At 35.5% G+C, this 25,400-nt stretch overlaps 1 protein-coding gene across 1 annotated transcript; it reads left to right on the plus strand.

Annotated features, from left to right (window-relative positions):
* The first annotated feature begins 1,568 nt into the window (after positions 1–1,568).
* On the plus strand, positions 1,569–25,400 carry LOC140743251 (sodium/potassium/calcium exchanger 5). Its single transcript, XM_073074383.1, has 12 exons — positions 1,569–1,674; positions 5,502–5,520; positions 5,671–5,803; positions 8,644–8,746; positions 10,406–10,593; positions 11,215–11,362; positions 11,690–11,791; positions 12,841–12,951; positions 15,672–15,887; positions 22,504–22,605; positions 24,086–24,207; positions 25,101–25,400. Exons 1-12 carry the CDS (start codon positions 1,569–1,571, stop codon positions 25,311–25,313), a joined length of 1,563 nt encoding a protein of 520 aa, XP_072930484.1. The 3' UTR covers positions 25,314–25,400.

Raw genomic sequence — 25,400 nt, forward strand, 5'->3', positions numbered from 1 at the left:
TGATTAATGCATATCAATTTAAGTAGCTCAACCTGAATTCAGAAATACCCAATAAAGTTACGAAACTTTTGGCTTAACGGTTATTAATGAAATGTGACCAAAGGTTAGGTTATCGGATAAGAATATTCCACTAAAAACATTGGTTAATCTATAGATTACAGGATCTATGAGTGGCAGTAATTTTCCAACACTTGCTCACGCAATACTTACAACAGCTTTGTAAGGGTCGGTCCATAATGACTTATTGCTTTTTTTAATAAATGCAAGAACTTAAGTTACTATAAATATTCAACATTTCCAAGTATTATTGTTATTAATGAATTATGTCTTATCTTATCTTATCTTGTAGAGTACTTGCGAGCTAAGTACGATACTTTACTCGCTTCCTTCCGTGTCCATTATCAGGTGAAAAATGCATTATGGTTGTCTTCCACTAACCGTATTGCAGCATGATGCAGCAATCTCCAAGCTGCTCCCGTTTACGGCGAAGTATCAGCTAAGACCTACTATGGAACATCAAAAGGATTAAAATAATTATGGTTAAACATGATATTATATCCTTTATACTTATAAACGGTTATCCGTAGCCATCACCTTCGTAGACATAGAATTTGTTTGCTACGATGTGAATAACTTCTACATAAGGTCATACAGGGTTTATGAAAGTGGCTATAATGAATGGAACTAAATTTATGCCATAAACAAGCCATCAAAAATTGACAGCTTTTCATAGCCAATTATTTAATATATATTTATTTTAATGTGCCTAATGTCATTTACTCAGGAATAAATGAACTTAATGACACTTCATATATTAATATAAATTAATTATTTTAGGCCGCAGCCTGTGCTAAAGAATACTTGGACTGAAAAAATAACCCTTTTTCCATTGCAGGGGGCCTACCACTATCTTTTAAAAGCCATCATAGTTCAGGAAAGTTTTATATCCTCCTTAAAACAGTAAAATATGCCGTCATACACAGATGAACAAACTTATTCATTTTCGCTTAACCATTGTATAAAACCAACTGAAATTATATTATATATAATTATATATATTAGGTATATATAATTATATATAATATATTGCATAAAAAGTTAAATTTCCTGCAAAAAAGTAAAAGTATAATTAAAATAATATTGTTTTAAGAGATGGTAGTAACCCTCTGGTAGGGTATAAAGCACATAGAGGATATAAAAGCTGTCGGTACCAATGTGCGCGCCGCCTTATCGTCCAGCGTAAACATTAACTAGTACAATATTTTTCCTTACACTCAGAAGGATTACCTGTCGATCTGCGCGTCTATTTACATTATCGATAAATGATAAGGATGCATTGATAAGGATTGGTAAACAATTCTTTGGGCAACCCAGTCAGTGGAAGGACGACGAGATAATACCACGTCTATGCTAATCTGTCACTTTACTATTAATAAATTTCAAATGAGATTGGATCGCATGTACAGCGAAATATTCGAATTCTTTATTTGACAAAGGATATTTTCGGTTACTTTCAATTGTGATTTTGTTTTATTCTTTGTTTCTTCTAGTCAGTTTTTTTTACCTTAATGGCAAACATGTTAATAAGGACTAGTTATGAGTGCAAGTATAGATTAGCGATAGTTTTACGAGTGATTTTCTTTCTCCTGCCGGTTATGTACTATGTCTGCTGCGGTAACAAGGCTGATTTAGAAACAGGTAATTAGTAAATTAATTTAGAAAATATTTTAAAGTTTCAGCTCCTTGCACGGACTTCCTGTATTGTTGATGCTATGAACATAAAAATTAAAACACAGACCAGATTCATACACACACTAGACGCTAGATTCAGACAAATACACAGAAATAGATACAGATCTAGATATAAATCCAAACATAAACATAGATATCCTAATTACAGTCCTAGATACATGCCTAAATACATTACCAGACCTATGCATAGGCACAGAAAAAATATATGTAGGCCCAGGTACAAAATCCAAACGTCGACCAGATTTATAATTTGTTACTTTGATGGCTGGAATCGAACCCAAAATCATATCAGATCATTCATATTGTATGACGCGATATGCCGATCATAATCATGACGTATTCAATATTTATTATTTATAGTATTTAAATAAGCTAAGCGACCAAAGCTCTGTGACTCTTGCGAATAGCGAAAGACAAATCTGTATAAAATAATATTTTCTTAAGTGATATCTCAGCTTTTCATACACTTCAATAGAAAAACCAATACACATGAATTTTCATTATTAATAAGATATATACATTTATATATATATTTATATTTCATTATTAATAAGATATATATATTTATATATATTTATATTCGAAACTTTTTATCACAAATTTGAAGAGGGATCTATTCGACCTAATATTAATAAATATGTAGTTTATAATTATGGCATAAAAAATCAAGTCTGAAAATCATTTTTAAAGTATAAACCTAAAATGAACGCGTGTTAAAGTTATGACATAAAATTTCGTAATATATAATTTAGTAAATATCCGTATTATCCGTATGCTTAATAACTAAAATTTTTTACCGATTTATAGATAACGAGCTTTTGCCCGCGGCTTCGCTCGCGTTACGAAGAAATATTTTCATCCCCTATTTTATCCCCTTGGGGGTAGAATTGATCAAAATCCTTTCTTAGCGGATGCGGAACGTCATAACATCTACCTGCATTCCAAATTTCAGCCCGATCCGTCCAGTGGTTTGGGCTGTGCGTTGATAGATCACTATGTCAGTCAGTCACCTTTGAGTTATATATATTTAGATGATTGTATCAGCTTATTTCATGTAATGATCCGTTCATAGGAACTTCACGTCTATTTCAGCCTTCTGTTTGAAGTTCAGTATTCTGGTTTGAAGGGTGTTTTCATTTTTCGACCTATTTCAGTTTAGTCTTCAGGGGTAGCGGCGCATCTGTGGTCGATTAAATATATCTTTATATGTATACATATATCTTAATAAAACGCTTGGCGAATATTTCAATGAAGCCTGGTACATATAATTACAATAATTAGGTATATTATAAAATGCGATATTATGTGTAATACTGCATTGTATGATTACAGCAATATTTAAAGTTGTATTACTTTAAATATTGGTGTAATCATTGCAAATGTAGTGTGCATACTATCTGATCTGTTCGTTCTGAAATAGTAGCAGCAGCCTAGTGGTTGAAATTTGACCTCTCGACGACCTCTCGATCGGGGAGTCCAAGGTTCGAACTCCACGCACGTACCACTGATTCTTCAAAGTTAGAAATTTACTATTTATTACGATTTAGAAATTAATTATCACATGCTATAATGGTTAAGGAAAAAATCCTAAGGAAATCTACAAATCGAAGAGATCTTTTAAAAAGTTCTCAAAGATGTGTGTGTGAAGACTACCAATACGGACTTGGCCATTGCGGTTGACTATGGCCTAGATCCCTCTCACTCTACGAGGAGAGCCACGCAGCAGTGGAACTGGGACTGCAAAGGGTTGACGGGTAGGTCCGGCGTCAAATCCCAGAGTCCGATTTGGAAGTTATATGGACTTTAGAAAATATTCCTCGTTTTAACAGCGCAAGAAAACATTACAGAAATATCTTCGTAATATAATGATGAATTAGGTATATCTTAAAATTTACCAAGCAGCCTATGGTAGTGTCCTAGTAGCCTATGGTAATCTCTTCGTGGTCCGATTCTAATCAAAAAGACGCATATTACACTCATAGTCCCACAATAGGATTCCTTGCTGTAGGTACCAAGAACTCATACTTAGCCAAATACACAAACACCAAGACAGAACAGACATCATAATTCATTATTCAAATATCTGCCTGACCGGGGATCGAACCCTTAACCCTCTGACCCGACCAGTATGGCCCACTCCGCTACAAGGATCACTGTATAGCACCACCACATCAATGCATCTATACTTAAGGCATAAACAAAGCAAGTTACGTTGTTTTAATTCAAAAAATGCATTTTAAGAGACACACTTTTAATCCATCCATCATGGAACATGTTAATTGACAGGAAATGCAATACAGCTTTGATTGATCTGGGCTATCCTTCATTGTTAGTGCCAGTAATACATTTCCATGTGTAGCAGTGACTATTAAGTAGACTTGCTGGTTTACCACTTTTGTTTAATCATTCATCCTGATGTCATTTAAACTGATGCGTTCCTATAGGTATTACTTGTTACTGAGTTAAAGTAATTGCATAGTATAGTCTTATTCATAATTAGGTGTCCAAAATGTAAACAAAGCTGTTGACTAATCAAGAAAATACGTTTCAAATGATAGTTTCTTATTTTTGACAATGAAAGTAAAAAAGTAAAGTAAAAAACTATAATAAAATAAAAATCTAAATAAATTAAGATTCAAATATTTATATTAACAATTTCGTTTCATAAAGTAGTAATAATAAAAAACAAGGTTTATAGTAGAAAATTAAAATGTGATAATTGTAACACAATCGGGATCCAAAACATATTCTGTGCCGCCATTTTTAAGTTTCGTAGTTGATGTTATTCATTTTCGTGATCGTGGTCGAACTCGAAAGTTTTCTCGTTTTCATAGCGCGTTTGTTAAATTGTGTGTAGTTATTAAGTTTTTGTTTCCTGTTAATTTGTTAATTTACAATACCTGTAATCGTATTTTGACAATGACATTTTTTTGTTTATATTTTGGACACCTAATTATGAACCAGACTATAGTTGCATAGCAATAGATGCGTCCATTGTAAGCTTCGTCAATACCCACTTAAGAATTCCCTATCAAAGCCGCCTAAAAAATGATGGCATTAAAAAAAAAAAGAGAATAATTATTATTTAAAAAAAAAGACAAACCCACTGAGTTTCTTACCGGATCTTCTCAGTAGAGGTCGCGTTCCGATCAAGTAGTAGTTTAAGAAAAATATTGTAACTGACAATTTGTAAGTGCCGTCGGTGGCCTATTCAAAATAAATATATTTCGTTTCATTTCATTTCATAAAGCTTTTCTCGAAGGCTTAAAAATCTATTTTTCAACGACCTGCGTTCCGCGGTTGCACACGCGTTAAAATGAGTTATTTTTTTATATAAATATAGCATAAGTTACTCCTCATAAAATCAGCTAACTGCCAGTGGCAACCGCGTCAAAATCGATAAAGCCATTTGAGAGATTAGCCAAAAGAAACAGGCAGATGGACAGAAAGACAGACGGACATTTTTTAAAATATTTATTGTTATAAACACAGTGTACACCAATCACAATTACAATACACAGTATACATATCATATGCATCTAGTAAAAGCTGTTATTTTGACGACACAAACAGGCACTTTATTTGCGTGAATTGTATTGATATAGAGTTCTGTAGCAGGTCTTAATGAAAGCTTTGCGTCCCGTCACCTCCTGGGAATAGTGGAAGCCGGGAGGAACTGTACCCCGGCAGCCATACTGGAGTTATCACTGCCAGTGGCAACCGCGTCAAAATCGATAAAGCCATTTGAGAGATTAGCCAAAACAAACAGTCAGATGGACAGAAAGACAGACTGACATTTTTTTTAATATTTTTTGTTATAAACACAGTATACACATAATATCATATGCACCTAGTAAAAGCTGTTATTTTGACGACACAAACAGGCACTTTATTTGCATGAATTGTACTGAAAGAGAGTTCTGTAGCAGGTCTTGATGAAAGCTTCGCGTCCCGTCATCTCCTGGGAATAGTGGAAGCTGGGAGGAACTGTACCCCGGCAGCCATATTGGAGTTTCCACCAGACGGCCTCACAAGATCTCAGCGGCAACACGTAAGTAAACTGTTTGTTATAGATACTACTATGACATTTTTTGCTTTAGTAATAAAATTTATTTATTTATTTACATGCCAACAAAAATCCACATAATACATTATATAGTACTTAGTACTATACTATAGTAGTATTAATAATAATAAGGCTCGTATGAGTGCCAATTATAGGTATGAACAACGTTTATATATTAGTCTGTATTTTTAATTTATTTTAAATATTAGGATTTCTTTTGTTTTTTGAGGTAGAGACGAGTTTTTAGTCCACCCGATGGTAAATGGTCATTGCCAACCCATGGACATCTACAATAACGAAATACAAACCAAAATTGTACAAGTTGCCCCATACTCTGCCATAGATTTTATAATAATACTAGTGGTGCCCGCGGCTTCGCCCGCATTTTAAAGAAATAATATGACATACATAAAACGGAAAATTTGTACCTGCATTGGGATGCCAGTGGTGCCATCTGTCGAAAATTGGTCTTAGCAACTCCCAAACCCTCGTCGGCTCTTGGACAACAACTTGATCAAATACATAGTTTACGATTCTATTTACGAATTAAAATTAATTAAAAAAACCTTTTCCCACGGACTAAATTGTGAATCTAAACTATTCTCAAGTCCCCTTGAACACACACAACAAATTTTATCAAAATCAGTCCAGTCGTTTAGGTGGAGTTCAGTGACATACATATGCACATAAGAAATATATATACAAATATAGAACTAGCAGATGAGCATATAGGCAGTGATAGCCTAGTGGTTAAGAAACTCGACCTCTCGATCGAGGTGTCCGAGGTTCAAATCCCAGGCGAAATTACGTGCGTATTCACGGTGAAGGAACACATCGTGAGGAAACCTGCATTCCTGAGAGACTTAGAAAAAAAAAGAAAGTCTCGAAGGTATTTGAAGTCTACCAATACGCACTTGGCCAGCGCGGTGGACCTAATCCTTCTCATTCAGAGAGGATACCCGTGACCACCAGTGGGACAGTAATGGATTGATAATGATGATGATGATGAGATGAGCGTCCATTCTAACTGATGTTAAGTAGATACGGCCCATGGGCATTTGCAATCAACCACAGATAACATACATATATTAATACTTGAGGTCGGCCACCATCAACGATGCGTTGCAACGTCTAAATACTAGATTCGTAAGCCATTTTCGCAAGATCTTGCAAGATGTTTAACGTCTCGCGTGACGTGAAGGTTCTGGGTTCGATTCCAGTCCGACAGCTATCTGAATGATGAGTTTAGATTTCTATTCTGGGTCTGAGTGTGCGTGTTTTCTTCTATGAATATGGTCATGGCATCTATAAGAAAGGGAATCCCAGTGTAGGACTATGACTACAAAAAGCGTCTTGCAAGTCACACTTTTCTAAACGTTTGCGTTTTACAACGCATCTGTAATAAGGTAGGATTACAATCCTATTTGAAATTTACTAGAGATGGCCATGGGCAGCAGTGTCCACTTCCCCTCATGTGGACTGCATACACATTTACTACTTCGATTTCATAACAAGACTGTTAACAACTGATAAACACGACAATTGTAGTAAGTATATACAAAGTTACAATTGTAACATCTAGAACTCAACAGTTTAGGGTCGATCCACACTAGAGTCATAGTAATAAATTATTTGTCATAGTAATAAATTATATTGACCACTCACGTAGTGCAGCGATCACCTTACATGTTTGCGATCACCTCATCTGAGAGCTTCCATCTACGATCACCGGGTAAGCAAACATTTTAACAAGAAATAATATTTATGTTTTGGGTTTTGGTAATCTTTCTATGGGAATAAAATGGACATGCGACAATAGTGTGTAGTTGCCTAAAAATATAGAAAGCATTATTATCTTATTATTATTTAATTTTTATATAAAAAAACAAGAAATACAGCAATGCACGTTACCATCCACATTACTAAGCAAACATGAAAATTTAAAGTAAAACCAACCCATGAACCGGAGCGTCCCTCGGATATTACAGTGGGGAGAGCCCTCAACAATCATTCTCAAGTATGTAGTTGAGCGAAAATTGATAATGCGCATAATGCAAGTAGCAACAGCAATAATATAATAGTCGTAGCACTGTCCGAGGCGGTTGACCCGGCTTCAATTTGCATGACAACAATGCACGCTCGTCCAACTGGATACGATGTACCAGAACGCATCGGCCATCTCACTTGTGCAACTCTGATTTCTCGGATCGTAGCGACATCTGCAATAGATTTTTGGTTTGTCATATCAACATACTTCTACAGATCTATGTTAGGAATGAGGTGTGAATCGTAGCATGTCCCCGTTGGATGTATATCGGAATCTCATTTAATAGTATTTGGAGAATTTCTTGTATGCTACTGACAACTATAGGAACATTCCTACGTTGATAAAGAACAAGAAAGATCAAAATCAATCACAATGGCGCCTTTGCGACTGTAAGAGTGGTAGACATTTTACAAATTCGTAATCCCACTCTCGAGGATTAGACATCCATTTCATACGAGTACGTTTTATGCAGCTCACTGCGGCCTCTATGGTGATGACGACCTAAAACACCTTTTTTTTGGAAAGATAAAATGCATTCTGAAACATATTCTATGCAATTTTACGTGGTTCTTAGTTAACTTCTCAGAAATATAATTTCGTATATAAACTTAAAACATATTAATATGATTTGTTTATATTCTAAAGTATAAAACAGAGAGTTTCTTCAAAAACTAAGTTCAATAGATATTCAGTACCCAAATCGTGTTACCTGCAAATATCAGTTTCTCCGCATAGGCCAAAAATTTAGAATTTCTAAATTGACAAGACTCATTTCCAGGGTTTCATATTGGTCCATTGTGTAGTGGCAATCTACTGCTTTTTGCTGCTTGGATCTGTCTGCGAGCAATACTTCGTGCCAGCCATCGAAATTATATGTGAACGTAAGTTATGAAATGCATTCATTTTACCAGATGTATACCTCTCTATGGTTTATTATGAAGCACTACGGCCACAAACACGTATTTGCTTTTTATTATTACAGCTACTGTGTTCCAATTTAAAAGGTGTGATAAGGAAAACACACTTAAATAAGTCATTAGGATTTGCAACGCATCAGAGACTAAATTCAGGTAAGACACAAATTCTATCCGGGTTGATTACAGATGTCCCTAGGCAGCAGCAGCCACATTATATTAAATTAGTTGCATGCTGGTTTGCTCTTCATATATACCATAAAAAATATAGGTGCAGTAGCTGTCGGCCCGCCATTAGCCTGTAATTATTTTTTTATTCATACCAGAGTGTAGTGGATAATGTTCGGACGTTTGTACATACGTATCTCGTATTCTTTGGCATAATGTCCAAAAGGCTTAAAAATCAAAAGGATGTTGTACATACACAAGTTGTAGCTGTCCGAACGCAATAGACCTATATATTTTTAACACATGCATATCGATGATTTGATTTACGATTTAATCAGTGTATTTGCTGACATAAGTATAAACTCGTACCTAATTTATATAACAATATATCCTTTACATAATATTACAAAATTACAGACACTATTACAAATCAAATGATTATAGCAAAGTTGTGCTATTCTAAGGGAATACCAAGTATGTAGCATGTAGCAACGTATTATTCTATTAACCAAAATACAATGGACATTCTTATCTTATAAGAGCCATAACAACCCATGACCGAAACAAATCACAAAATGAATTGGTCCCAGATTACAGGTACATAATGTTATCAAACAGTTAGTCATAAAATGTAAATCTAAATAGTGTAAATAGAAAAAGTAAATTGGGTTTGAATCATTTCGTCTTAATTACTTTTGCTGTTTTATTTATCGTAATTAATAGTCATAACTAAATTCGTATATTTGGATTTTTTACAGTAAAATACGATAAAATAATATTATATTCGCCTCGTAGCTTTTAAATTGTATGCGGTGAGTCGCGGATAACAAACTTCTTAACATGCTTAAGTTTATAGTATTTCGCGAACGTTTCTTATTCATGGCGTTTGCATTTAATATAATTTACATATAATTTTGATTAATTAAATTAATTTGGCAGACTATAATAAAAAGTTATGATAAGACGTGCAAGTGTACATTAACACTTATTGTATTACTTAAAAATTAGTATCATTACTTCCACAGAAGGAAATCTATATTTTGTCTTCAATGGGTTCTTTTTTATAACATAGGAGTAGCAGACGAGCATGCAGTCCACCTGATGGTAAGACGCTACTGCCGTTCATGGACATCTATAATGAACTCCAGATAGGATTAGATTTTCCTACCTAAAGTAGGCCACAGATGCGCCGCTACTCCTGAGGACTAAGCTGGCACGCCTCGGAAAAGTATGTCTCCCTTACTACACCCTTCAAACCAAAACACTGCGTTTAACACTGCTGTTATTAAGCAGAATTGGGTGTGACGATAGTGCCGCCGGTGTCGAACCACAAAGAGTTCTACTATCTTCAATACATGCTCTATTCCAACTTTTATATTTCAAAAGGTTTTATTTAAATACTTTTATTTTTTTTATTTTGCTTCTTTTCTATTTTTTATTATGAAAAACCTTCTGTAGGTTTAGACATGGCATCGGACGTGGCTGGCGCGACTTTCATGGCTGCGGCCAGTTCCAGCCCGGAGCTGTTCATCAACTGCGTGGGGACGTTCGTGACTGAAGGGGACATCGGGGTCGGCGCCATCGTGGGGTCGGCGGTCTTCAACGTGCTGGCTGTACCGGCTTGCTGCGCGCTGGTCGCTGCAAGGGTAACATACTGTCGTTCTTTATAATATTTTTTACACCAAGGCATAGTGATTTAATAGAGATAGACTACTATGTAGTATCGCAAGCTGATTTGCCTTGTAATAATCGCTTATTTGTTTGATTAAAGGCATCCTACCTATACTTGCTAAGATAAAAAAACATGACAAACGTAAAATATAATGGCTACATACTCACTACATACTTCGAAAATAGACTGGTAATCAAATCAGAACAATTATCTATTATCTGCACAAGAACAGACTTACACAACTAATGGTCAATCGTAAGTGAACACAGACGGAGGCACAGAAGAGAATTCTGTACGCCTTAGGTTTCATGTTACGTACAATAAATACTCGTAATTACTTACTTTAATAGGGAAATAAATTTCATCCTTATTTACATAAAAAATCTTATTTACATAAAAAAGCAAAGATGATGTGAGGCGCATCTATTTGAGCTTAATTCTCAATGGTAGCGGCGCATCTGATGCTCACCTCATGTAGGAGTCTTATCTTATCTGTGGTTGATTACAGATATTCATGGACGGAAGTTGCCTCTTACCTGCTCCTACTTGTATATTGTATAAATGTGCTCAAAATTACTATTTGGTGCTTGTCCAGGTGATAGATCTGGACTGGTGGTCGGTTTCCCGGGACTGCATGATGTACGCTGTGGCGGTGGTGGCGCTCATCCTGACGTTGCTGGACAACACTGTGTACTGGCATGAAGCTCTACTGCTAGTGCTCATGTACACCTTCTATATCCTGGGTAACTACTGAGGATCTAGATGAAGATATGATGTCGATGGTCTTTAGACTATAAATTCTGAGGAAATTAGAGTAAATTTTGCAGAAACATAGATGCGTTGCCACCTGTGAACAATGTGCGTTTCTGAACTTCCTGAAGAAACCACAATGAGGCAGTTCTTTGAATGGTGGATATACCACCACAGTCTACGTTGGACACTTCTAGCATTATTTCAATGTATATTTTACTGAAAATATTTTCAATCATCTAATAGTTAGTTAACAAAATTAACTTTTAAATACGTCTTTCAATTACTTATTAATCAACTCAATAACAATTTGCTTTCAGCAATGGTTTTCAATGGACGACTCGACAGTTTCGCCAAAAGCGGCTGCTGCCCTTTCAACAAACCCAAGTTGTATACTGAGCTATCCCCTCTGCTAATGAAAGGTTGGTATAGGATTCTTTACTCTAGGATCCACAAAAATATAACACTTTTAGTATCTTTCCATTTATCGCTAATCATCTGAAAGTATAATATTAAAGACATATACAGATATACATTAACAGAAGATAAGATACATTCCTTGTAAGGGATAAAGCAGGTACAAAATACTGGTCTGTGGATAACAAGCACATTTGCAGCTAAATTTCGTCTGATACAGATACTTTGCTTAATACTTTTATGTTTTCCGATAGGCAAACAACCACTTTCGTTCAAAAAAGGAGTATTCTTATTTTTCCTTAAAAAAAGATAATATTTTTTACTAGTAGAAGAATAATAAATAGTAAATGTATGTGTTTTTTTCTCCTTTTTGTTTGATCTTTTTTATTTACCGCAAAATATATAATTATTCTTTTCTATTCTATTCTTTAGTAATTAATTTAAAACTTCACGGACCAATTTTTAGTATTCCAGGGTCCCAAAATATATTCCATCAAGACGCCCGAAGGTTGCTCTTTCTTAATGGCTTAAGATTTTTATAAAATGCAGCTTATGAAATTTATATTCTTGGAGTACTTCTTCACTGTATCGCATTTTTCTGTGACCACTGTGCTATTGGTCGGTGGTGATCCGTGTTCACTCTTTAATCTTCAAACGATCATGCAGTCGACCTGATGGTAAGCGGCTACTGCCGCTCAAGGACATTTGTAATCAACCCCAGATAACATTTTAGAACTTGAGGGCGGCCGCATATGCGCCGCGACGCCTGAGGATTAAGCTGAAATGCCTCGGAAACTTAAATGTCTCCCTTTCCACACCTTACCCTTCAAACCGAACTCTACTCGTACCTTGTACTTTACTCCGAAAATTAATGACGAAATCCAAGCAATTAAAAAAACAACGGGACCAAAATATTCATTATTGCGCCCTAATCTACAACTACCCGTGCATAATACCACCTAGGCTTATACAGTACACCTAGGAGTACTACCTGGACTTACCATAGGGTTTAACGCTAGTATTGTATACATTGTTTTGTTGTTTTCTATAGCAGAGAAACCAAACCTGCTAGATGCAAGCCAGCGCATGAGTCTCTCCTCTCAGCGAATCAACGATTTGGAGCAAGGAATAGAAATGAAAAAGAGACATAACTCAACTGATTCCGGTAATTGATAAATACTATTATAAAACTAGGTGTAGCATTAAATTTACTTGATGCGAAATTGTTGGCAACCATTTAATCCAAACTTAATACAGCAGTTCGACCACTGCTGCAATTCAATTGTGTGGTGAGGGAATCACTGAATTAGACGCATACAAGTTCGTACTAGGATAACTTGTATGACAGATCTCCAGGCCCTCGCCCTGGATAAGTTTGATATTATAGGAACTGTATTGTATTACATAATATTATACTACATTAATTGAGTGATTGTTATCGCAATGAAACTGAAACTATTTGTGTTTGTAGGGCTGCGTGCGTGCGTGTGTATGTGTGTGTACGTTTGTATGTAGTTATACAATAGGTGATTAATGATTGACACAGGGCAAAGTACACGGTTATTAAAACATTTGTATCAGCAATATGGCGCAGGTATTTTTATATATCGATCAATTTACGAAATCTTGTAAAATGGAGTTCTATATGGAGTCGGGAACTAAGATTGTAGGCAACGATAATGCCTAAATTACTTGATAGAATCCGTCGGAGAAATAGAAGGACATGAAGATGGAGTTTCTAGATTATGTGGACATCTGAGCCAAAATTCTATACTGTCATCATTCCGTACTATTATTATTTCACGAAAAAGAAATATATTTAGATTTATCTACATTTAAGGTTAATCTATTTATATTTAACCATGCTAGAACCTTATCAAAACCTACTTGAGCATTTTTAAAGACTTTATTCCACTATGAGCCTTAAAAAGAAGAGCTGTGTCATCCGCCAATGAGATTATCTTACCATTACTGTAGATTACAGAGATCATTAATGTATGTAAGAAATAGCGTTGGTCCTATAATACTGCCCTGCGGTACTCCATGGCAAACTTCTACGTAATCACTGTTAATATCACCAATTTTTACTCTCTGAACTCTATTTTTAAGGTAGTCCGCAAAAAGTTGGTGTTGTGTGTGCCTCATGCCTAAGGCTTCCAACTTACTCATCATTTGTTATACATTAGATGTGTGAAGAACATAATATTACAACTAACTTTTGGGTAGTATCTAATCCTTTGACAACATATTCGATTAAATCGTGAACCGCTTCACTTGTAGACAAGCCAGCGGCGGCAGTCTCGACATAGATAGGGATCGCTTAGCGACCGTATTCGGTTGATAAGTCTTACCGATCGTAATTTAACGATTTTTGGTAGTCTCGACTATGAAAACTACCGACTGTCATCGCAATCATAGCGAATACATTTGTCAACTTTACGATATTCGCAAAACATTTTTCGTGTAAATTTGACACCCGGATAAGTGATCGTTACGATCGTTAAGGTATTTAAACTACAATTATTTCCAAAATTGTTTAATTGGTTGTACAGGTGAGCCTCCATGAAACAACATAATCTACGATAGAATCTTTCATTAAGTCGTTCTCTTTGGAAAAACATATGATTACGCCTACTATAGTTGAATGTTGTAATGAACTACAATTATTTCCAAAATATGACATATTTAACTTAGGAGTATTTAGCTTATAATATTTTTAAGCTTGCGCATCGTCTTAAAACGGTAAAGCGGCGACGTATCATGAGAAATCGACGTAATGAACAAAATGAATGAATTGGATGAAGATAAGTTTCTGAGGTTATCATGTTCTTTTGGTTTACAATAAAGCATATTTATACTGTATTCATTAATTCATTTATAATATGTTAGGTGCTGATGCCCTTAGAGTCTTGGGTGATGACATCCATAAAAAATCATCAAATTTTCTTGTGCGTAATATACTTTTATTCTCAAAATATGGACACATTAAAACACGTTATTGTTTTTCTTCTTAACCTTCTTAGTTTTGAGACATCCACATTTTATTCAATGTCTCTGCCAAAAGCATTGTAGCTTCTGCTTGCACCTTATCTGCTTCAGCGTGCATATTGCAGGGCTCCGCCTGCTGATAGTTGACAAACTTTAGGTAATCACAAAAAAAAATTACTATATTAAAGGATTAATATGATAAAAAGTACTTTCTACTTACTTTTTGGAATTCGACGTAGGTGTCATTTGCGAACACGCCAGCCGTTGCAACACACTGTTGCCGTCAGAGTCACCCATTTTACTTTACAATATAATACCATTTTTTTGTTGGCGTATAATCAGTTTACAATGTTTGTAATGTCCACTGTCGATATATTAAAACTATATCACTAAAATGAAATAGATTTATAAAAACATATTTACTAAGAATATTTCACATACTTTTTTAGTAATTGCCAAAATGAATTATTTTTATTAAAGTAACTTCACCAATTCTGCCTTATATTTTTAAGGTGCAACATTTCTTGAAATAAATTGTCACTGTTATGAATACGGATTTCGCTATCGTACCGATGTCTCAAGTTGCCTTTGTCGTAAAGAAGATTTCTGCAAGCGATATTTTTCGTTAAGATTTAGCGATCGATAGTTAACGTCAGATTCGTTACGAATGTCGAGACTGCCGCCCCAGATCTAAAGCAATACTACGAGCTAGACAGTAGATTGTTAATTTCCAGATATCTAATAAGCTTTTTATTTATAATTTTTTGTAACATTTTTGAAAGCGTGGGTTGAAACGAAATCGGTCTTTAGTTTGACACAGTTTCTGTCTCCACTTTTGTGTATCGGTAATATTTCCGTTTTTTTAACTTACTATCATTAAAAAATTTCCTCACACAGAATCAAGCGTAAGTTCTCTATGGAGCTGGCCGGGTCAAAAATCTACGGGTTTCCAAAAGCTCTTCTGGATATTGACGTGGCCGATCAGCCTGGTCCTGTGGGCCACCATCCCCGACTGCCGCCGTCACCAGCGACTTTACCCATTAACCTTTCTTATGTGCATCAGCTGGATCGGTGGAGTCTCTTACTTGGTGGCCTGGATTATCACTATAGTTGGTGAGTTTTCTTTATAATATAACAGAAGCAGAAGAACACGCAATCCACCTGATGATAATTATTTACTAAGTAAATAAATAGATTAATAAAAATAATTAATCAAACAATAAATTTAATAATAAAAAATACTGATTTTATGCATTAAATAGTCAGTTATATGTATACGCCGATTAAAGATGATTCTAAAATGTATAAAAGTGCGGTTTTAAGACAAGTAAGCTATTAAAGTAATAAGTTAACAGCTTTTAAAAGCTACGTCAGCTTTAACGACAATTAATTTCATAATTAAGACAATAGATACAGAATGTCAGCGAAAAAATCGGAGTCTGTGACTAAACATTTGAAACTGTTAACATTTCTTGTTGGACGCCTAGCTATAGCGCATGCGTGAAAACTTTGGCGCGTTATTTAAACATCTGCTTAGTCTGTTAAATTGTAAAATTGTAAGTGGCTACTGCCGCCCGTGGACATCTGTAATCAACCCCAGATAGAATTAGGTATTCCTACCTCAGGTCGGTCACAGATGCGCCGCTACCCCTGAGGACTAAGCTGGACCTCGGAAAAGTCTGTCTCCCTTACCACCCCACACCCTTCAAAACGGAACACAGCAGCGCCTAATAGCAGTCACACACGATACAGTATACTTGCGAAAACTTGGACTTGTACAAATTCACGTATTTTGGAGCCGACCACAAACGGCTCAAGCATGCTTGCACAAATATCATTTCACTGATATTCGTACAAGCGTGCGTACCTGCTCTATTTAAAACAATATCATTTTTTGAAAGTGAGCTACCTGGTTGTGTTGTTTTGTGCTATGGATGATGCAGTGGCAATAGTTGGCTTTATTTTAGCTACAATAAACTGAAAACTCACAAGAGAAATCGAACAGTATGGAGTAAAGAGTGGTTAAGAAAAAAATTTTAACAAAAAAATACATATTAGACATGCTGTTTACATCGTTATCCAACGAAATATATTGAGCGCCGACTTCAGAAATATGTACTAAACCAACATTTATTTCAATTATTTCTTACTTTGTAGTGACATAGAAGTCAGTTGTATTTTTTTGTTAAAAATTTTTTTCACCCTTTTTAGTGATGACATACTAACATTTATACGAATACAATATAAAATTCTATAAACGTGATCATGAATGATGGTAAGGTCTGAGTTTACATTGATTGGAACCGCCCGCTCGCAGGGCGCTGCCGCGCCCTGCTCGCTTAGTTTTATATTGTCTTATATGTTCCAACCTAACCTAACTATATTTAGTCAATGATGAACTGGCTTTGCAACTTCATTAGAACCTACACCAAATATCTTCAAACACAACTCAATTATTCCCATCGGTCGAGGAGTTACATATTTTGTCTCCGAGCCACATTATCAGACCCTTAAATAGTCAATGATAAACTGGTTTTGCAATTTCATTAGAACCTACACCAAATATCTTCAAACAAAACTCAATTATACCCATCGGTTGAGGAGTTACATATTTTGTCTCCAGAACCCACTCTGATCCTCGTCATATTTAAATGGGACCAACTTGTAGCAGTTGTCCACACACGAAATTAAAGGCATTAAAATAGGTTCATAAACGGCGAATTTATGGCTATTATATTTACATGGGTGGAGGGGTTCCTCTCATTTTCTCCAGAACCCATCGATGGATCCTAACCATATTTAAATGGCACCAGTTTCCAGCTCCTATCTATACAATAAAAACAGAATTATTAAAATCGGTCCACTAACGGCGGAGTAATTCGTGTACATATATAAAAAAAAAGAATTGATAACCACCTCCTTTTTGAAGTCGGTTAAAAATAAACCATTATTCGCAATCAATCAGTTGAATGAATTGAAATTTGCACCCAAAGACTGGCATAACTATCTGCGTATGGACGAAGAAACTTATTTAAAACTTCTATACATGGTGACACCATACATAAAAAAACGAGATACTTTTATGAGGCAAGCCATATCACCGCGTGAAAGATTAACAGCCACTTTAAGGTATCTCAAAACTGGAAGGAGCTACGAAGACCTGAAATTTACAACAATTATCTCACCTCAAGCTTTGGGTGTAAGTATTCCGGATATATATATGGATTGTAATTATTCCGGATACATGTGACGCCATTTACAAAGTACTGTGGAAAGATTATTTGAAAGTGTCGTTCATTTTGGCGCAAAAACGACGTGCGTACGTGTAGGTGGCTAGAACAGTGCTGAAATTTGCGCGCGCTCCCACACACGTTCATGTAAACTTGCGCAAACGCAAATTTGCACAAGTTAAGAATTGAAATTTGGAACTTTTTAAAGAACTTGTGCAAGTGAACAACTGGCGCAATTATCTTCCAACACACGATACAGTATACAGTATACTGTATCGTGTGTGGCTGCCATAACACTGCTGTTATTAGGCAGAAATAGGTGTGGCGGTGGTGCCGCCGGAATCGAACCACAAAGGGTTCTACCACCTTCAAATTCTTGAAATTAATCCAATTTATATTAAAACACATATTCGTTTTTACTTACTTCCTAAATATACGAACAAGCGTGTGGAAAATACTTATATTCATGGCCATAATAAGAAAAAGCTAGGCTATGAATAAAAAGGCAATACTCAATGCCCCGTATCGTCAGAAATGGCTGGGCACGGTTGTTTTAGTAAATCGACTTTGATAAATAATATCAAAATCGAAGACCAACCATACAGCCTCATTTCCAACCCAACATTTGGAAATTCAGCTCGATTCTAACCGCCAGAGAAAGCTGGCAGTTTTCAAAAATAGTTAACATGATAAAACTATCAAGTTACGTCAATACGTACCGAACTAAGCATCACCGGGCTCTTATACCTTTTACAAAAACATATCGTTAGCGTGATTCAGAAATTGTACAACGCCATCTATTGAAACTATGCAAAAACTCATAGCGATCTGACCACAGACCCACAATACAGGTCTGTGGCTCTAACCCTACCACTTAAATTTCAATCAAACTTAATTTCCAAATGTGATATACTGCAAAAAGTATAAAGTGATTATCTATTTGGAAATACATAGTTTATTTTTATTTGAGAAGTAATTTCAGCGTTATAATACAAACTTAGGATATAATAGTGTCTTTGGTACAACTACATCTAGCGGGTGGTACGTAAACTAGCATAAAAACAACTTTAGAGTGGTTGTGGAATGTGGTTTTAGGTACAAACATACGTTTTAATAATAAGATAATCAGATAGGCGTATAAACTTTCCCGCCAATACATATGTTTGTTTTGAATATTAAAAGTATTTTGAACACTCGTCTTTTATATTTAATGTAATGTAGTAACATTATATTGATCCACACCTTGACGGCTCACAACACGTGTATACATAGTATTCCTTTATGGTGCGCAATTTCATATTTCAAAAGCTCACCCCAACCATCAAAAGTCAAACGTCGTCTTATGTCAAAGGGTTATTTTTGATCATTCATGATTTTAGTATAATATTAAGCTGCTAACATATAAAATAAAATCATTAACCAAATTATTATTATTCAACACAAATTATTTTACGCTTAGTTTAAGTGATTTACCAAAATCACATAAATTTCCACTCTTACCTAATAAAGTTAGTGAGACATAAAATGCTTTGATATTTACTTATTTACTAAGTAAATAAATAGATTAGTAAATAAAAATAATTAATAAAACAATAAATTTAATAATAAAAAATACTGATTTTATGCATTAAATAGTCAGTTATATGTATACGCCAATTAAAGATGATTCTAAAATGTATTAAAGTGCGGTTTTAAGACAAGTAAGCTATTAAAGTAATAAGTTAACAGCTTTTAAAAGCTACGTCAGCTTTAACGACAATTAATTTCATAATTAAGACAATAGATACAGAATGTCAGCGAAAAAATCGGAGTCTGTGACTAAACATTTGAAACTGTTAACATTTCTTGTTGGACGCCTAGCTATAGCGCATGCGTGAAGACTTTGGCGCGTTATTTAAACATCTACTTATTCTGTTAAATTGTATGATAGGAGTGCTTCCTTAATTTATAAAAATGAGTTTTAGCTTCTTTTAAATCTCATGTAAGCTACGAGCCATCACATTTCAAACCAGAACATACCATACAACATAAATTGACGTACTGCTGCTATGAGACGACCCGCGTGGCGAAGCGGCCACCATACCGGTCTGACGCGCAAAGGGTTCCGGGTTCGATCCCCGGCCAGACAATTATCTAACTGATGAATTTAGATTTCTGTTTCTGGGTCTGGGTGTTTGTGTATTTGTGTCCACGGCACCCACGACACTGGGAATCCTAGTGTAGGGCTGTGAGTGTAGAAAGCGTTTATTTATTTATTATGATACTAGGATAATTGTGGTGACAGTCTTATTTCATCCGAATTCCGAATAATTCTAATACCTTTAAAAAGTAACACAAACACCGAATACAAGTACTTCATATCCGCAATCCTTTGCAATTGCATGTCAGACAGATAACAATGAGTATTAAAATGGTTAACACCAATATTAAATTATTAATATTTAAAACATTTGTTTTCAGGGGACACTGTAGACGGTCCCGGCTTGTTCTTCAAATTAATCCAATATGTATTAAAACATTATACATCTTCCTTTTTACTTATTTCCTTAATATACGAACAAGCGTGTGGAAAATACTTATATTCATGGCCATAATAAGAAAAGCTAGGCTATAGATAAAGAGGCAATACTCAATGCTCAATGCATAATAGATTTTTATTTTAATCTATTATTATTTTCTAATAATCGATTTTTATATTAACATTAAGCGATTTTTAATAAATCGATTATATTAATTTCGTGTTTAAATCGATTTTTAGAAACAGAATTTCAGATTTTTAGAAAACGAAATATAAAGCTCGTATCTATGCGAATAGTTTTTATATTATTGTTTAAACTTGAAGATTAACGAAACATTTGTATTTAAGTTTAATTTTTGAGACTATAGTGTAGTCTTTTAAATCCTTATTTTAAATTTTTTATATGCACTAGTCAAATGTACAATAGGTTTATATTTGTTTTTAGACAATACATCATTTTGTTGGAATGCTTATCATTTTATTTTTATTATAATAAAAAAACGTTTAATAGTACTAAAATTTGTATTAATAATGCTTTTTGGTTTCCTAATTCCTTACCTTAAATGGACATTGCCTTTGTTTTTTAGTTTCCGTTTGGTTATTTTCTTAATCATATAATTTTATTTCATTTTTATGTCTATTATTTGAATATAAAAAGCATACAAAATTTAAATAATACAAAAATCGATTTTTTTCGCAAAAATCGATTCTTTTTATTAAAATCGATTTTGAAAAATCGATTAATTTTTAATAAAGAAAAAACTATTTGTATTTAATCGATTCTTTTTCATTAATCTCACATTCCTTACTCAATGACCGGTATCGGTCATAAATAGCTGGGAACGGTTATTTTAATAAATCGACTTTGATAAATAATATCAAAATCGAAAGCCAACCATACACGCCATACAGCCTTATTTCCAACCAAACATTTGGAATTTCAGCTCGATTCTAACCGCCAGAGAAAGCTGGCAGTTTTCAAAAATAGTTAACATGAAAGAACTATCAAGTTACGTCAATACGTACCGAACTAAGCATCGCCGGGCTCTTATACCTTTTACGTAATCATTTCGTTAGCGTGTTTCAGAAATTGTACAACGCCATCTGTTGAAACTATGCAAAAACTCATAGCGATCTGACCACAGACCCACAATACAGGTCTGTGGCTCTAACCCTACCACTTAAATTTCAATCAAACTTAACTTCCAAATGTATAAAGTCATTATCTATTTGAAAATAGATTATTTTTATTTGAGACGTATTTTCAGCGTTATAATACAAACTTAGGATATAATAGTGTTTTTGGTACAATTACATCTAGCGGGTGGTACGTAAAATAGCATAAAAACAACTTTAGAGTAGTACAAAAATACTTTTTAATAATAAGATAATCAAATGGGCATATAAACTTTCCCGCCAATAAATATGTTTGTTTTGAATATTATAAGTATTTTGACCACTCGTCTTATATATTTAATGTAATGTAGTAACATTATATTAAATATATAACACTTCACGCATGCGCTATAGTTAGGCGTCCAACAACAAATGTTGGACGCCTAACAATAGCGCATGCGTGACGTTAGGCGTCCTACATTTCTTGTTGGACGCCTAACTATAGCGCATGCGTGACGAGTGACTGTTTTGGCGCTGTATTTAAGCAAATTTTATTATATAAGTCCTTCCTTAATTTTTAAATACATGTTTCAGCTTAACGTAATTTAAGAACCTCATTACAATGCAAATATAAACATATCATACAACATAAATCGACATAGGTAGGTACTGCTGGTATGAGACAAAGAAGAATGAGAGAATAATTGTGGTGATAGTTTTATTTCATCCGAATTCTGAATAGTTATACTGTCCATAAAAAGTAACAAACATCGAATACAGGAATATTGGACGGATAGATAATAATGAGTATTAGAATGGTTCACACCACTATGAAATTATTAATATTAAATAAACTTTTTTTCAGGGGATACTTTAGACGTTCCCGATAGTATTACCGGCTTGACAGTGCTCGCGGCCGGCACCAGCCTTCCAGAAGCTGTTTCCAGTGTCCTGGTAACAATACAGGGTAAGTTTTTTTTATAATATTATGCTTATTATACGTAAATAACCAAGGCAGTGATAGCCAAGGCAATGATAGCCAAGTGGTTAAGAAACTCGGCCTCTCGATCGAGGGGTCCGAGGTTCAAATTCCAGGCACCTCTGATTTTTCAAAGTTATGTGCGTATTAGAAATTAATTATCACTTGCTAGAGAGAGGTAACCTGCGTACCCTGAGAGATTTATAAAAAAAAAGAAATATCCAGGGTACGTGAAGTCTACCTATACGCACTTGGCCATCGCGGTGGACTATGGTCTGATCCTTCTCACTTTGAGACATCCGTGCCCAGCAGTGGGACAGTAATGGGTTGATGATGATGATCATACGTAAATAATGAAATACTTCTCTATAAAGAAAAAACTTCAGAAGCGGTGGTAGATGTTGATATTCAAAAATAGTTGTGTGAATCAACTTTAAATAAATCAATTTGGTCTATTTGTCTTCAGAAGTTTATCTCCTCACACTGACGGCTTCTTGAATGAAATTTTATTTGTACTTTCTATTTATATAAGTACCAAAAGTGTACGAAATTTTAGCAGACTCACATTACCATTATTTCACTTATGTGCCACTACTAGGCACTAGGTCTCGCAAATTTTAAGGCCAGTCCACCACACTACCGGTCTACAACCGGTTGATAGACTTCACATGCCGGTGAAAATATTTCTTAGAGATTTTTCTAACCTCTATTTATTCCTATAAAATTTTTGCTTCAATGATAAAGCAGAGGATAATATCTAATATTCATATAACATCGAAAAATTAGAATTTTAATATCATACTCCTAACGCGATAGCTCGATATATAAACGTTAAGGAACTAATAAGGAAGTCTAATTAGGCGCTTTACAATAAACCATTCCATTCAAAACTGGAATACTGCGCCACACATGCTGTTATACAACAGCAGCAAGGGATAGGAAATAGGTACAAATTATCATTTCCTCGCATGCAGACGTTATGAAACCCAGGCCATCATCGTATTGACAGACGAGGCTTGCACGCACTGATTACCAGAATCGCGTGCCAGATCTTACGGATAAGTACAGGACATCACGGTGCAGGATGTGAACCTGCGTCATAACTAGCTATTAACACTGAGGGCTGAGTATCTATTACGTTGAACTGTTTATTTTGTAGCTTCTACGCGTAATTCAGGCCTTAGGTATCTCTTTCAAGTCTGATGTCTATCCAATACAGTTTTTGTAAAAATTCTATTAGTTACACTCAAGGGCTAAGGATTTCTGTAATCAAACAACACTGCCAAATTTTGGTTTAGTTGTAAAGGACGAACACATGTAAGAGGTATACTAAAGTCATTGGAGGTTTCTATCAGACGACGGCCACCATCAGATACGACTTCAATTCTATCCGTATTCTATAAGTTGATTACAAATTATCATATCCGGCATATTTTGAAATTTAAATTATTCATATTTTATTTTTCAGGCCATGGGACAATGGGCATCAGCAACTCCATCGGGTCGAACACTTTCGATATCCTCTTATGCTTAGGGTTACCCTGGCTCGTCAAGTCCCTGTTCTACCCGTCCATACCTGGCCAACACTTTGTAAGTCACACATATGAGTAGAAAAAATTAAATACATTTACGACTATTTTAATTCAAACACTTATGGTGGTAGAATCCTTTGTGGTTTCACTCCGGCGACACCACCACCACACCTATTTCTGCCTGTTAACAGTAATATTAAGCGCTACTGTGTTCTAGTTCGAAGGGTGTGGTAATGGAGACACACTATTACAAGGTGTTTCAGCTTAGTCCTCAGGGGTAGCGACACATCTGGGGTCGTCCTCAGGTAGGAATATCTAATCTCTATCTAATATCTAATGGGGTTCATTAGAAAGGTCCATGGGCGGCAGTATCCACTTATCATCAAGTGTACTGCATGATACATACCTTTTTTTTTTTTTTTTTTTTTTTTTTTTTTTTCTCGAGGGGGAAACCTTCAAAAGGTACCCGACAACGTGGGAGCGACGCCGGGTTATGTGGGATTTTTACCGCACTAAAACCCCCCCGGTGGCCGTCCTCAACGCTTGTTGGAGAACTCCGGGATCTCCGACGGAACACAACCGGAGCCCTCCAAGCGCGATGCCCCGATCGGGCTCTACCCTGGAGGAGCAGTTTTCGCTCCTCCCACACCATGTAGTGTTTACGACGTGTTTACGACGGTATGCGACCACACATACCGCCGTCCTTCCCGGGGTCGCTAGCTGGACGGTTCGAGCTCCCACTCTTGCCGCCCGCAACCCCGGAAGCCCCCTTTTAGTCGCCTCCTACGACAGGCAGGGGATACCGTAGCCCTATTCTAGTCCCGGAACTACAATACATACCTACTGATGTCACTTATATATGTACTAAAAAGATTTTACTGTACTTATTTGTTAAGTTATTACTATTAAATTATATTACTATAATTATAACATAATTAAAATATTTTTCAGGTTAAAATAAACTCGAGCGGATTATCATACAGCGCTATATCATTGCTGTCCACTCTCCTAGCGCTCTACACCTCGCTGGCCGTCAACAGATTCCAGTTGGATTGGAAAATTGGCGTCACTTGTGCGTTGATCTACATAGGCTTTTTAATGTTAGCGACGCTGATTGAATTGAACGTACTCTTTGTGGTCAATTTGCCTATATGCCCGCACTGACGCACACTGCCAGCGGAGACATCACTACCATCGCTTCGCGTAAAGCTCAAATCGTAGGTGGGAGTGAGACCACAACACGACCCAATG

Source organism: Epargyreus clarus, unplaced genomic scaffold, assembly GCF_041222505.1.
Source record: "Epargyreus clarus isolate Ecla_fem2 unplaced genomic scaffold, WU_Ecla_fem_2.2 ptg000007l, whole genome shotgun sequence".
Taxonomy (NCBI): domain Eukaryota; kingdom Metazoa; phylum Arthropoda; class Insecta; order Lepidoptera; family Hesperiidae; genus Epargyreus; species Epargyreus clarus.

Coding starts and splice junctions, on each gene's coding strand:
- LOC140743251 (XM_073074383.1), top strand. CDS start 1,569: ATGGCAAACATGTTAATAAGGACTAGTTATGAGTGCAAGTATAGATTA. Junction 10,594..11,214: donor GCGCGCTGGTCGCTGCAAGG/GTAACATACTGT, acceptor GTGCTTGTCCAG/GTGATAGATCTGGACTGGTG. Junction 22,606..24,085: donor TGTCCTGGTAACAATACAGG/GTAAGTTTTTTT, acceptor TTTATTTTTCAG/GCCATGGGACAATGGGCATC.